At 37.5% G+C, this 15,822-nt stretch overlaps 1 protein-coding gene across 1 annotated transcript in view; it reads right to left on the bottom strand.

Annotated features, from left to right (window-relative positions):
* LOC122975636 (protein NLRC3-like) overlaps nucleotides 1–15,546 on the bottom strand; it is a 26,432-nt gene extending 10,886 nt beyond the window's left edge. Inside the window, exons 1-6 of the mRNA XM_044344161.1 lie at nucleotides 15,379–15,546; nucleotides 10,041–10,188; nucleotides 5,673–5,831; nucleotides 5,267–5,371; nucleotides 4,619–4,717; nucleotides 3,431–3,501 (exon numbers count right to left, since the gene is read on the bottom strand). Coding sequence (XP_044200096.1) covers nucleotides 3,431–3,501; nucleotides 4,619–4,717; nucleotides 5,267–5,371; nucleotides 5,673–5,831; nucleotides 10,041–10,069 — 463 coding nt within the window. The 5' untranslated portion in view covers nucleotides 10,070–10,188; nucleotides 15,379–15,546. The remainder of the gene's footprint in view (nucleotides 1–3,430; nucleotides 3,502–4,618; nucleotides 4,718–5,266; nucleotides 5,372–5,672; nucleotides 5,832–10,040; nucleotides 10,189–15,378) is intronic.
* Between the last annotated feature and the right edge of the window lie 276 nt (nucleotides 15,547–15,822).

Below are 15,822 nucleotides of genomic sequence, written 5' to 3'. Positions count from 1 at the left end.
TTGAGTTGTCTTTCTTTCATGTTTGTGAAACTGGATTGAACTGAACTGATTAGGAGTTGTGGGAAAACAAAACGGACCCTTTACTGAGTGGACTGAACTCTGACTGAGACGAGTTAGACTCACACACACTGAAAAAGCCGAACCCTTCTCCACTCTTTATCGTTATCCGGCTCCCCCATACACAGCTAAACTTAACCATTTCGCTTCAGTTGAGAGTATGAGTGCTTTTCAATACGCTAATTCTATGCTTCCTCGCGTCCTCTCTCGTCCGTGACCCATCATGAAGGATCTTCTAATCCTTTAAATGCTCCTGGAGGAGACGAGGAGAGAGGAGCCAGGAAACACAGGTGTATCCTAGCGGAAGTGTTTTAACGGACAGCAACACCCCTTTGATCCAAAATGTGTATTGATTGATCAGCTGATCTGACGGGACAGTAAACAGTCGGGCTGTTGTTGTAATACAGCAGATCAGGAAAACTACCTGTGGAGAAGGAATGAAAGCACCAACAGCAGCTTCTCATAGCGTATTTATTTATAAAATAAAGATTACTGAATCATGAATCAATCAAAAACACTATTTTTCTTCATGAGCCAAAAGGCTTCTCCTTTCTTCTTCTCTGTTTCTGAGCGTCTCAGCTCCTTCAGGAAAACATGACGTCACACAGCTGCGTCTCCTATAAAACCATCCTGAGCCTGAAAAGCACGTCAGACTTTCACAAACTAAATAAGCAACATTTTATTTAAACATATTCTGCAGGCTGCAGCTGTTTCTATTGTTCCTTTATGTCGGTTCTGTTCTTTCAGTAATTAACAGATTTAAATTGTCTATTTGTGTCTTATTCTGTGACAGACAGATGATGATGATAAAACATTGGAGCAGTTATCAGCTGTTTTCCTTCCAGCTTTCAATATGTAGAAATTATTAAGTAACAGTGTGAAGTGTTCATGAATTTTATATGAATTTTAATTACAAACTTTAGAATTTAAACTGTTTCTTAGTAATTATATTGCTGACTTATTCATATTTGACATATAGGGTGAAGTGCGTCATGACAACCTCAAAATGACGCTGGAGTGACCGAGGACGTCCCGTTTGATAAATTAAGTTCCTCCTTCCTCACGTCTCTCATCCTCGCTGGGAAGAGACGTGAGTGAAGGAAACGAGGAGACACATTAGTGTAATGAAAAGCACCCAGAATCTCAGCTCCCACTCCGGCATCCTCCATCAGCTGTGCCGGTGAGTCGGTGACACGGAGCTACTAGCTTAAAGATGTCTGTGAAGTTTGCGGACGTAGCAGCTAAATCTGTCCATGAAAAAATATTTTTTAAGTGGATGTCTTAGTTACAACAAGATTGAGCTAGCAAAGCAGTTTTGTGTCTATATGTGAGGTATTTATTCAGTTTGGGAAATGTCGTGATCTCTAGAAAGCATTAGCTGAAGTCGGCTGGCTGAGTCAGCAGGGACTAGAAATCGCCTCTGTTGCTTGGTCGTTACTAAGGATCGGTCTACTTGCTGGAGAAGTAAACTTGGTTTCATTACATAGGAGTCTACTGACGTGAGTGATTGTTTCCAGATATTAGTCATACTCCATGTATTTCCATGGAAACGGAGATAACACTAGCAAAAAGTTTTTTTGTTTTTAGAGCGAACTGCCTCAAAATATGAATACATTTTGTTTTTATCTTTTATTTTGTTGGTAAATGTTGTATAATCGACTTCAGTACCCACAATGCCGGTAAATCACACCCTCTCGTGTAATATTGATTAATTAAGAGAGCGATATTCTATCGTCATAAGCCGACACAACCAAGCTCAGAACAAATGAGCCTACAGGACCATAAGCGAACAGCAAAGAGGAGGATACTAATCCATTCAGTGACAACAACTTTATGACAACAACCTCAATAGATAAGCATGGACACACTGACACTCGTCACCATCTATATCAATCGATCCAGCACAACAATATGACTAATGCACGGACCAGAACCACCAAGGCAGGATGATCAAATATGCTTTCACTCACCAGCTGACGGCTCAGAAAAGGGCAGCATGGCGGTTTTTCCTCCCGGCAAACTTCACCAAGTTAAACCCGCGGTTAATTTTACCAGCCGTTTGAGTGATGACAGTATTCCGTGGCTGGTGGGCTCCGAGGCGCTTTAATTCCAGTTTCTCCTCCAAATAAAGGATTTAGACCCTGTGCTCGAGTATGAAATCCACTTTATTTTTTCCAAGTTAGCTGGCGTTAGCTAAGAAAGTCTCCCCTCTTTTTGCCGACTGTAAATTCCAAGCTCGCGCTGTAGCCTCACTGCAACGTCATTTTAAATATGCCACAGTTGATTGGCTCGCTGTCAGACAGAGAGCCAATCAATGTTGAAATATGAAATGACGCTTTAGTGGGGCTACCGGCTGTCTGCCCCACTTGAACACTCTGAGCATGCGTATTCATATTTTCCCGCGTTCAATACACATTGCATTGTGAGAGAGAGGCTAGCCCCACGTTCACGCCGGCCACCGTAGGAAATGAACTAAATGAAGATGCTTTATTCATAGATAATAAATTATAGCAGATGCAAATTTGAAAATTGATAACATCATTTCATGTCACCACCTGCCACTATTGTCCAGTCGCCTGTGTGTATATACATGGCGGAGAAAATTACTTTCTCCAGGACAAATCTACCCGGGGAAATAATAAATTTAATAAAATAATAATTTAATTTGTACCACACTTTTAATTCATAGTGAAACTCAAAGTTTCTCTGATTTACAACCTCGATTACAGTAACAAATAACAGTTACTTTGTAGGACCACTCGTCAGAAATTATATATTACTGCCCACCTGACAAGAGTTCACAGTATTTATTAGATGTATGATGTGTAGTAATGTTGAATTATTTGGTACTGTACAGCAGCAGCTTTGTGTGTCCAAGGCAAAATTCTCTCTGGGACAATAAAGTCTTATCTCATCTTATTTGTAAGTGTGAAGCAGTTTAGAGTCCAAGAGGCTGTAAAAAGTTAAAGTATCTCTTCTAGGTCTGGGGTTTCATCAGTGAGGAGGTTCAAGTATCTTGGGGTTTTGCTTCCCAGTAAGGTTAAGATGGAGAGTGAGACTAACAGATGACTGGTTGCAGCAGCAACAAGGATGTTGCAGGTAAAAATAGGAACAGAGTTGTTGTTTTTTCATGTTGTGAACCAGTTAACCAAATTTATTTCAGCTTGTGAGACATTTAAGAAATATTCTTTATCCTGCTACTTTTTCTTTTTGGTGAAGGTGGTACCATAAAGAATGACAAATCAATATCTAACATTATTTCTACATATTTTTTTAACACATTACTATTAATAGAACACTGTAACTCATAACTCATGTAGTAATATATGAAATGCATGTGACACTGCTTTTCAGATTCCTTCCACTAACTTACCTTTTGCTTTTTTTTGTAAACGCTGCACCAGATCCTTCCTGCTGATCATGTGTTTTGGCTCCTTTAAGCTTCTATGAGACATTAAAAGTCAGGAAAAATAAGCAGGAGGCAACTGAGCAGAACAGAAAAGTCCACTTGTGAAAAATAACAGACTGCTGCTCTTTAGTCTTGTGTTGTGGTGCTGAACAGAGAGCTCTGCTAAATATCTTCATAATGCATCTTTTCATTTGTGTTTCTCTCTCTCACTGTTTCTGCTATAATCTCTCTCCCTCTGTGTCAGTGTCATACAACAGTTTTACACATTTGACTTTTCCCAAACGTTAAATGTCAGACTCAGTTTCCTCTGCTGCAGTGGTCAGTCTGCAGTGATAAATCAGCTGCAGCAGGCTGTTTGTATACATTTACATTATTTCCTCCCATATTTTGTGTCTTTGAACAGGAACACGTTAAGACACATTTTACCTGCACAAAACCCCGGTGCATTCCTTTAGTAAAGAAGGAGACACAATGTGACTTGTTAGTAAATCCTTAGTAAATATCACCCCGGGTTACCTGCTACTACTTTAGATTGTTAGACTGGAAAATCAAATAGCAACAGCAGCCCTGTCTCTGTCTCTGGTTAACATGTACATGAAGATCTGTTCTAGATTACAGCTGAATGGAAGCTAGTTCATTATTTCTTTCCACTGTGTTTCCTTCATATCTACACAACAACCTTAATGAAACCGTCTCACTGAATCATCTTCAGGTCAGTTTACAGTAGAAACAGTCTCTTACTTTGTGTCTGAGGGTCCAGGTTCATTACTGAAGTCTGGAGGATTATAGTTGGACCAGTCACTCTTCATAGACAGACAGCTGGATATCAGAGACTCTGCTCTCTGTCTGTGGAAACAACAATTGTTTTACACACATCATTAGTTCTCGTAAAGAGCAGATGTAACATGAAACATAGCTCAGGGTCATGATTCAATAATGACAACAAATAGTTATGTTCATGTCTCCTTCTGAGTTTTATATAATAGTTTATTTACTAACAGTTTAACTAAAGGCACTACTGCCTGATGCTGGGCTGTCAGATTAACTTGTTCATGTATAAGAATAATGTTGTAATGTAGGTTATCAAATGATGTTTGAATTTAAAAAACTGAATCATCTTCAGGTCAGTTTACAGTAGAAACAGTCTCTTACTTTGTGTCTGAGGGTCCAGGTTCATCACTGAAGTCTGGAGGATTATAGTTGGACCAGTTCATAGACAGACAGCTGGATACTGGAGACTCTGCTCTCTGTCTGTGGAAACAACAATTGTTTTACACATATTAGTTCTTGTAAAGAGCAGATGTAAGATGAAACATGGCTCAGAATCATGATTCAATAATGACAACAAATAGTTATGTTCATGTCTCCTTCTGCATGTTCTAAACATTTTATCTACAGCTGCAAACTGGATATATTTCACTGAAGAGTTTTCAACATCTACATGTTTGTCTGACATTTAGGATGTGAAAATGCCAAATGACAAAAATTATTTTTATATAACAATTTAGTAACAGTTAAACTAAAGGCACTGCTGCCTGATGCTGGGCTGTCAGATTAACTTGTTCATGTATAGAAAGCAAACAAAACAATCTGTCCTCTGCAATTTAACTGGTATTAAATATAATTATTATTTTATTCAAATTAAAGCTATAAATGACGAAATACTGCAGTTGATGCTCAAAAACCAAAAATTTAAAAAACACAGAATTATAAAAGAATAGTGTTGTAATGTATGTTACCAAATGACATTAAAAAGCGGAATCATCTTCAGGTCAGTTTACAGTAGAAACAGTCTCTTACTTTGTGTCTGAGGGTCCAGGTTCATGACTGAAGTCTGGAGGATTATAGTTGGACCAGTCACTCTTCATAGACAGACAGCTGGATATCAGAGACTCTGCTCTCTGTCTGTGGAAACAACAATTGTTTTACACATATCATTAGTTCTCGTAAAGAGCAGATTTAACATGAAACATGGCTCAGGGTCATGATTCAATAATGACAACAAATAGTTATGTTCATGTCTCCTTCTGAGTTTTATATAATAGTTTATTTACTAACAGTTTAACTAAAGGCACTACTGCCTGATGCTGGGCTGTCAGATTAACTTGTTCATGTATAAGAATAATGTTGTAATGTAGGTTATCAAATGATGTTCGAATTTAAAAAACTGAATCATCTTCAGTTTACAGTAGGAACAGTCTCTTACTTTGTGTCTGAGGGTCCAGGTTCATTACTGAAGTCTGGAGGATTATAGTTAGACCAGTCACTCTTCATAGACAGACGGCTGGATACTGGAGACTCTGCTCCGTCCTCCTCTTCCTCCAAATAATTCATCTTCTGGAGTCTGAGAGTTAAACCAGTAACACTGGAGACACACACACATACACAGTAGAATAAACCCAGTCCTTCCTCTCAACTTAGTAGCTTCTTATTAGTTTACATGACTTTAACTACAACCATGTGTGTTTTCCATCCATCACAAAGATAAACTTTGACTCTGATTTAAATCCAACAAACAGACTTCAGATAAACTTCTGTGTGGTTCTTAACTGTGACTTCTCTCTATTTTCATCACTGTGAGGACGCAGAAACCAGGAAACGAACAAAGGAAACAACGTTTGAAGACGTCAACGCTGTGATTTCATATTTTTCTGATACTGTTTAATCAAGTAAACAATTAATCAGAAAAATAATCATCAGATTGATCAATAATGACAGTAATCAATATGTTCAGCTCTAATATTAACACTCACCCTGCCTCAGACTGTTTTCCTCCTTCTGCTCTGTTGACTTTAAAATGGAGTCTGACTGAATACTTTCACTTTCAATGTTCCTCCCTGTTTTTTCCTCCCACCTTCTTCTTTACTGTAAGTCACGAGTGTGTATGTGTGCGTGTGTGTGTGTGTGTGTGTGTGTGTGTGTGTGTGTGTGTGTGTGTGTGTGTGTGTGTGTGTGTGTGTGTGTGTGTGTGTGTGTGTGTGTGTGGGGAGGGAGACTAAACTAGACCCTCTGACAGTGAAATGATGATCATAATACTGTAACACTCAGGTTGCATCTGGTCCAATTCCTCACCTCAATTTACATAAACAAAAAGAAAACATCTATTAAGACATCATTATTTAGTTCTTTAGCAGTAATAATATATATAACAGTCTTAGTTTTAGGTTACTATTGTTACCAAAACACATATGAGTAATTAAACCAGGTTACTGCCAGTGCTAGTACTACAGTATCTTTAGCGGTACTCCTAGAAAAAAGACTAAAAATTTTTTATAAATACTGAAGAGTTCATGTCCCTCAGCATAATCCAATCCTGTAAACATTTTTGACAAGCCAGCAAAAAAAAAAGAGCTAAAATATTTTGGTGCTGTAATTTCCTGCTTTCTCTCATTTCACATTTACACACACACGTATATATATATATATATATATATATATATATATATATATATATATATATATATATATATATATATATATATATATATATATATATATATATACACACACACACAGTCACATACTAACACAATAGAATAAGAAGCAGGCAATGTTCCAGTCCTGACTAATGATAATTCTAGTAAGTTATTTTTCTTTGAGCTCTTTGTGACACCAGGTTAGGTTTAGGCAGTATCAAGATATTACATTATAACAAGGTATTTAGAAATCTCGAAGGTATGATTTTCAATACCTTCATAAATAAAGAGGCTCCTCATACTATTATAAACTGATACAGAGATGCTGTATTAAGGTGATGTATCGTAGTGCACAGCACGGCCACCAGAGGTCAGTGTCTACTGGTGGAACAGGCAGCTGAGCTGAGAATGATGGTGACTGTGAGTGTTAAGAATAAAGTTACAGGACTAGTAAAAAAAAAAGAAATGCCTCTGCTCCTGTTTGGAGGATTATAGTTAGACCAGTGGCTCTTCATAGACAGACAGCTGGATATTAGAGACTCTGCTCCATCCTAATCTTTCTCCAAATCCTTCATCTTCTAGAGTCTGAGAGGTAAACCAGTAACACTGGAGACACACACACATACACAGTATAATAAACTCAGTCCTTCCTCTCAACTTAGTAGCTTCTTATTAGTTAACATGACTTTAACTACAACCATGTGTGTTTTCCAGCCATCACAAAGATAAACTTTGACTGCTTTAAATCCAACAAACAGACCTCAGATAAACATCTGTGTGGTTCTTAACTGTGACTTCTCTTTATTTTAACTGCAGCAGTGTGTCACTGCAACCCAGTCGCCAGAACAAAACCTTGGCATTGAACGTTTCTGCAAACCACAGAAATGTTGAATGTATATGTTTCAACATGTGTAATACATATCATATCACCATTTCTACAAACGTAGCATATTAACATTTCTGTTGATAATGATGTTTTATGGTGTGACAATGCTGTGGTTGAGGTCTGGTTAGGTTTAGACACAAAGACCACTAGGTCAGGGTTAGGGGAAGATCATGGTCTGGATTAAAATAAAATAAAAAATAAAATAAAAAACATCTGCAAATGTCCTGAAGTTTCTGCCACCTGTTGAAACGGAAAGCAGGCATTGGTTTCAGGGTGGTCTTGAACCTACTCTCAGCTGTTTTCCAACTTAATAACCATCCACTAGCCCCTCCTCCTCCAAATTGGAAAGTCAGCTCATATACAGTTGTGCTCATAAGTTTACATACCCTGATAGAATTTGTGAAATATCGGCCATATTTTGGAAAAAATGACTGATCATGCTGAAAACTTTTGTTTATTTAGGGATAGTGGTCAGGTGAAGCCATTTATTTTCACATAATTGTATTTGCCCTTTTTATATCATAATGATGACTGAAATCACCCAAATGGCCCTGATCAAAAGTTTACACACCCCTGAATGTTTGACCTGATAATAAACACACAAGTTGACACACACAGGTTTAAATGGCTATGAAGGGAAAGTTTCCACACCTGTGATTTGTTTGATTGTAATTAGTGTCTGCGTAAATAGTCAATGAGTTTCTGCACATTTCATCCAGGGCTGCTCTGACTTTACTGGATACTGAGCCATGAGGAAAGCAAAAGAACTGTCAAAGGACCTGCAAGAAAAGGGTTAAACTTAATAAACCAGTAAAAGGATATAACAAGATATCCAAAGATTTGAAAATGCCAATCAGTAGAAGTGGAAAATTAAGGGTCCTGTTGATACCAAGCCACAGTCAGGTAGACCAACAAAGATTTCAAAGTTATATGCGGCTGTTTCAAGATGAACAATAAGGAGGTACAGTTGTGCTCATTAGTTTACATACCCTGGCAGAATCTGTGAGATATGTACCATTCATAGTGTCTATACTTGTGACCATAAAGTTCAATTTTGGTCTCATCACTCCAAATAACTTTGTTCCAGAAGTTTTGAGGCTTGTGTAGTTGCTGTTTGGCATATTGTAAGCAGGCTGTTTTGTGGCGTTGGCGCAGTAACGGCTTTTTTCTGGCAACTTGACCGTGTAGCCCATTTTTGTTCAAGTACCTCCTTATTGTTCATCTTGAAACAGCCACATGCAACTTTCAGCTGAAGTTCTATGTGGGTTTTTCTTTGCAACCTGAACAATTTTTCTTTGTGGCTGAAATCTTTGTTGGTCTACCTGACTGTGGCTTGGTATGGCCGGAGGGAAGCATAGCCAGAAGAAGCAGCTGGTCTGACAAGCAGCTGAGTGAAGTGGAGCCACAGTTATGCGGCAAAGGAGAAGGCAACAAATCGGCCTCTCATAATCGGCAGAAAATGTTCATTATGGCCAATGCCGATATTTCATTTTAGAGCTTATATCAACTGATACCGATGACATGCCGATAATATCGTGCATCCCTAATTGTAACCAAAAAATCAGTGATTAAACAAGGTTTCTACTACCACAACCAGTACTGACACCACCTGCACATCATCACTGTTCAGCCTGCTGATGTGTTGGTATCTGCTGTGGCAACAGGTGTCATCAAGTTCTCCAGCACCATGTTGGATAGTTTAAAAAAACAGGATTGAAATCAATGCAGCAGAACCAGAGATATCTTTTTATTCCACATGTTCTTCTTTTCTGTCAAAACCTGGTGTCTACATTACCCAAAATGCAACACTACTTGATTCACTCCACTATACAGATTCAGCTGTGTTATGCTAGTAGCAGCTAATGTAGCCTGGAGCTGCTGCGTCCAGCAGAGATGAGAAGCTACAGATGTCTGCTAACTTCACTTCTTTCTAACTCCACACACCCAGATTTTATCCATCTTAAAACTTGAAGTTTTCACTCTAAACTGATTCTGACTTTCACATATCTTCCTCATGCAATGGTACAGTACTGCAGGTTTGTAGGCTGGATTGATTTTACACTGCTGGTTCCTGGACAGAGACAACTGAAAAAAGTAATCTTCTCAAAATACAGAAAAAACAACTTCACTGAAAGAGGAGAAGCAGAGACATGGAAGACTAAGTGTCCACCTTAGAGACCACCAGGTACTAAACATGTAATATCAAACTGTAAATACTTTAACACAGAAAAATACGTTATCTGATTTGTTAAAATACTAAACAAAAACTCACCCAGAAGAATTCATGTTGTTATTGGCCATTTTAAGGTTTTGATACTCAGTCAGAGAAAGGTGGATAAACTGCCCTCGATTCCATCAACTCCACCTCTTGTTCTAGGAAGCTGAGTGGGTCTCCTCCCCCCACAAACGGTTTTTTCCAGCTTAAATATAGATAAAGAAGTAAACAAGTGAGTGTACAGAACACAATAGGGACACACAAGTTTTACCTCATACATATACCCACATGTACTCAATACTACACATTTTAACACACAAATTAAAATAATAATAATGCAGAAAATCACTTTTATATTGGTTTTCATATTCTAAAATATAATAATAATAGTATAACACCATTATAAGAGTTATATAACTTAAATTAATTAAAGGTTGATCTATTGCTTTTGTAGGAAGCAACCACTTTCTCTATTGAGATGTATTCTGTAAGAGTCTAATACTTTGTTAATGAATGACTTTGTTCTGGGGAATATTCCATGTATCAGTGTAATACCTTGTAATTCAGTGTTTATAATTTAATTTCTATTTCACTGCTACCATGTGATCCAGCCTGAACTCTCCTGTTAGTGAACAGGTAGACGTGTACCTGTGTGGTTATGGTATTAAGTGAAGGAAAAGCAATGATCTGACATTTTGATTTTAAGTGTCAAACTAAAGAATGTTACAAAATAAAACATTAGCATATGTCATAATTATATTATTATTACGGATTAAAAAAAAATCTTTTTCCTTATTTCTTATGCAGAATACCATCTAATTGACATTTGTATATTTATTACATGAATATAAAGTAATAAACAGGCAGATTCTGTATTTACTGAAGTGTATTGACCATTTCAAAATATAGCACAGCTGTTTCAACTGTTTGTTATTTCGTTGTTGCATCTCGGCTCGTTTTTGGTTTGTCATAAGTTTTAAGGAGACGACGTTTTTCCCGTCATGATCTCAATGTGCAGGCAGCAGCAGCCTCAGGTCACCAGCTGGCAGCAGACGGGTTGTGGGTCCGTGTGCGCGTCCACTCTGGACTATAAATGAAACTGCGGGGAAGAAGGCCGCAGCTGAACCACAATCAACACGGTGGCCAATCACAGATCAGACTGATAGAGCTGTAACTCTGCCATGAAGGAGGATAAAACTTTACTAGGAAGATGGGAGAACATTTCTCTCCGTCTGATAACGTTACAAGTAAATGTCAGAGAGAGAGAAACAGTGGATGAGTAGAGCGAGCAGTGATATACCTGATAATGTTGCACAACCGCTAATTGCATATCATACTGTATCATGGGAGTAATTACTGTAGTTTTAAAATGTTTTTCCCAAAATGAACACTGTAAGTGGACTATTGATTACTACAGGCTAATTATTTAAACAGCTCACTGATTCTGTTCGGAGCTTTTTGATCCATATAAGCAGTTGATCACTGTAACCGTGATGACTGTAAGCAGTTTCCACTGTACTACAAACACATGTGAGGGAAATTATTGTACGAATGTGTATAAATGCCTGTGTGAACTCAGTGACAGTCATAGAAACCATGTTTGTGTGTCTGAACAGTTTGTTTCTGTGTGAAAGAGAATAAAGAACATCTGTTCATGCTGAAGCAGATCCTGCCATGTTTGTTTGGGTATAATCATGCATAGAGTGATTACAACAGAACGTTATGTTGTAATTATTATTTTTTATGCTGCACAGTGAAAATATAAAGAATAACTTTAGGACATCGTGCTCACTTTATCAGTTAACATTCACTTTTCTTCTGAGTGCACAGTGAAAAACTACAACCTGTGTTGAAGGTTTGATGAATATTGTAATGATACAATTACAATGAACCTACAGCAGGAAAACCCTGCATGCCCACTAGTAGTTTCGGTGGTTTACCACCAACCTGAAAAACTCAGAGGGGAAACACAGCTGGTGTGTTTGGATTTTATAACTGAACTGATAGCAGGACACAAGCTTTTTATTTCTCTGATGTTTTCACATCACAAACGATGAACAACAGCATTAAAACACGAGTCTTGCAGCTAAAACATGAGACTCATGTAGCTGTTTTATCAGTTTAGTGTGGGGCGGCTGCTCTGCAGGTGCGCTTGATTTGACTGTAACTGCAGTAACTGGGTGGAGATAAACCTCCTGAATTTGCAACCAAAATGATGCTAAAACTTTAATTCACAATTTCCACCACAGCCTCCATGATCATCAACCAGTAAAGAGGCAGAAAAAAGTTCTCATAGAGGCCTGAAGGAGAGAACACAGTTAAAACACCAAATAACCATCACTGACAAAACACTCAATGCAGAAAAACGAGAGAGTGAAACAGATGAAAGATCAGGAGGAGTTAACAGATCATTAGAATAGTTATAATTAGATTTAAAATAAGATTCTCTTTCAAATCAAACATCCCAAGATATCAGTGGAAAGTTTTGTTCTTCCAACTGCATTCATAGCCTTTTTTTTACTCAAACGTAGCTTAACCAGTCATGTGATATTACTTCAGTAAATATTACTGGGACCAGTACAGAAAACTGAACATTTAATATCCAGGAATTCATATTATAGACACGACCTCTGACTATCACTGTATCACATTAACCTACACGGTCCAGACATATACAAAGTTTGATCTGGTCTTGTTTTACATAGCAGCCACTGAGCAACATTAGCTTCAGTGTGGAGTGGTGTCTTTGTTCATGTCTACAAATATGAATCTCTTTAGCTGTTCCACTTTATTCACCAGCAAGTCTCTAAATGTGTGAAACCAAAACAATAAGTTCAAACAGTGTAAAAGGCTGATTGGAGCTGAGGGGAACTGCAGAGTCTGCTAATAATTCACTGTGGGTTCATCACTACGTGCAACCTTTCATAAAGAAAGTAGAAAGATGAACAATTATTCCATCTGACACTTCAACTAAAGGTTGCTTCTGAGTTTCCAGATGAAGTTTCTGCTCTGTAGTCACTCTTTCTTCCTCCTGTTGAAACCCCCTCCATCCCCCTTAAAAAGCTGTGTGCACATTTCACAAACTGCCACTTCTTGTCATCTTTCAGTTCTGTACAGGCCCCCCCGCCCCCTTCTCTCTCGCTTAGACAGTCTATGTGAGCACAGACACGAAGTATCAAACCACCTCGACTTCTTCTTTCTCCTTCCTGTTGAATTCCCCTCCACCCTAAAAAAGCTACGTGCATATTTCACAAACCACCACCGCTTCTTGTTATCTTTCTGTTTTGCTTAGTTCTCTCATTGAGGTTAAGTCTATGTGAGCACAGACACGAAGTATCAAACCACCTTCAGAAAGATATAAAGTAGAAAACAAAATAGAGCATAATTGACATGTATGGTGGGAGATGTGCTTCCTTCTGCTTCAGCAACATAAACCTTCTTCAACTTAGTTATTACTACAATTATAGAAGCAAACAGTTAGAAAGTTCATCTAATTTTTATGCCACATCTCATCCTTGATAGTTAAAAGTCAACTACAGCACACTGTGGAAACCACACGACTGATGCTGTTAATGTTCAGAGAAAGATCTGACTTTCATTTTGCAGAGTGAAACTTTCTCATGAGAATTTCTGCAGGTGTTTACCGCACATGAAGAAATGTTTAGTACATGTTGTACTTCCTGCCTCTGTCACCTGATCATTATTGTTAGGGGTCTATATTTCCCTTAAAAGCAAAGATAAACTTTATTTTCATTATGATTCTTGTCTGAGAGGCGAGAGCAGAACATGCAGGAAGTTAACAGACACATAAATCCACATTATACCAGGATTTGTAGGAATAAAGAGCAAATCTGACTGCATAAGCAACAATCAAAGCTAACAAATATAATTTAGGTGTAAATGATGAAGAGTTGGATACTCTAAACTCTAAAAGCTTCTCACTCAGAAGGACTGTATGAGTGAAAAACAGAAGTACAGAAATCTCTTGTGTAAAATAATCAAAACTGTTCTAAACTTTGACAGAAAATTGTGTTCATGTAGAATCACATCAATCATAACTGAGAAACTTGGTTGTTGGGCCTTTAAAGACACTTTGATTTGTATCTCGTCCTACATGAAGCTACCAAGATGATCTGTGTGATAAACTGTGTTTAATTCTGATCAACAGCTCATAAACTCATTATGATGACATGAACAGTGTTTGAGTTATTTACAGTAATGAACTAAAGCCCAATGCAGACATGATTGTCTGCACTATATCAGCTACCTCCAGTGGGTCCTTCTGTACAGCGCCATGCATTTTAAAATCATTCTTAGTTTAGGCATAGTCATAACAGTATTATCATCCGTGCTCAATAACAGAATCAGAATCTCATCATGACTCAACCCAAGCATGAAGTAGAGCTTATTCAAATCATATAAATGAGTCATTTTCCTATCCGTTCACCACACACAGTTTCCTCATTCAAATATGAGTTTCACATTATAACAAGATCAATAGTATCTTGTTATAATGTGATAAGTTTGTATGTTATAATAACATGAAAATATCTTCTTATAACAATAAACTTTTAACGTTATAATGTGAAACTTTTTCCTGCGTGGCAGCAATACGCTTCCGTAGATATTACAGTTTTTTCTAATTGCCAAGACACAAAAACTGGTACATGTGGCGCAATTACTGAAACCACTAACTCATGTAACCTGTCTGTTGACCAGTTAATCTAAACCATAAACACATTGTCTGCCTAACACTAAGCTTGAAATTCTAAAACACACTGTTTGTAAAGAACTACACACGGTTATCTACATTAGACACATCATTAAAAGCCTGTGTGTCGTTTAGTAAACTCTGCCAATGAAAATACCCAACTCAATTATCAATCACCTGCACCCAGAATGAAAAGGTGAAAACACCTGCAACCAATTAGATCACTTAGAAATCAGAGCTTGAACACTGTTAATAGGATTCAAGTTTGCAGTTGGCATGTGGAAAGAGCTATTTGTCTGGTGTGTATGTGTTAAGTTGTGATACAAAAATATAATATTTAGATGAGTTTATGTAGTTTTGAATGAAGTGTTTTATATATATATATATATTTGTATTTTGTGGAAATGTTCTTGGTTTTGTGTGCAAAGTTTCAACAAAGAAGGCCCTAGTTTCAGATATTGGGTCAGTAGTAATAACCGGAATAATAATTTCAAATAAACTTCAGAAGTGATGAACAGCAAGGATTAATCAGACAAGACTGGAAAAAGTCATCTTCCCAAATTCAACCTCACCAGAATGCAGAGACAAAGAGAATCACGTATATAATTTAAAGACCATCAACATGGAGGGATTTTATACTTGAGCACAGAAAAATATGTTTTTATATTTATATTTAAAACTCACCAAGCAGGATTCTTCAGATGTAGAAAGATGAACGATACAGTTAAATTATTCCGTCTTAAACTTGTTTTTGAGTTTCCGTTGTTTAGTCACAGAGAGATAGACGCTGTTCTGACCTTAACTTCTTCTTTCTCCTCCCTGTTGAACTCCCCTCCACTCTAAAAAAGCTACGTGCATATTTCACAAACCACCACCGCTTCTTGTTATCTTTCTGTTTTGTACAGGCCCCCACGTTGCTTACTTTCTCATTCAGGGACAGTCTATGTGAGCACATACACAAAGCATCAAACCTCCTCCAGAAAGATATAAAGTAAAAAACAAAACAGAACATAATTGACATGTATGGTGGGAGATGTGCTTCCTTCTGCTTCAGCAACGTAAACCTTCTTTAACTTAGTTATTACTACAATTATAGAAGCAAACAGTTAGAAAGTTCATCTAATTTTT

This window comes from Thunnus albacares, chromosome 23, assembly GCF_914725855.1.
Source record: "Thunnus albacares chromosome 23, fThuAlb1.1, whole genome shotgun sequence".
In the NCBI taxonomy this organism is placed as follows: Eukaryota; Metazoa; Chordata; class Actinopteri; order Scombriformes; family Scombridae; genus Thunnus; species Thunnus albacares.
This window is presented reverse-complemented; position numbering and strand designations above follow the sequence as displayed.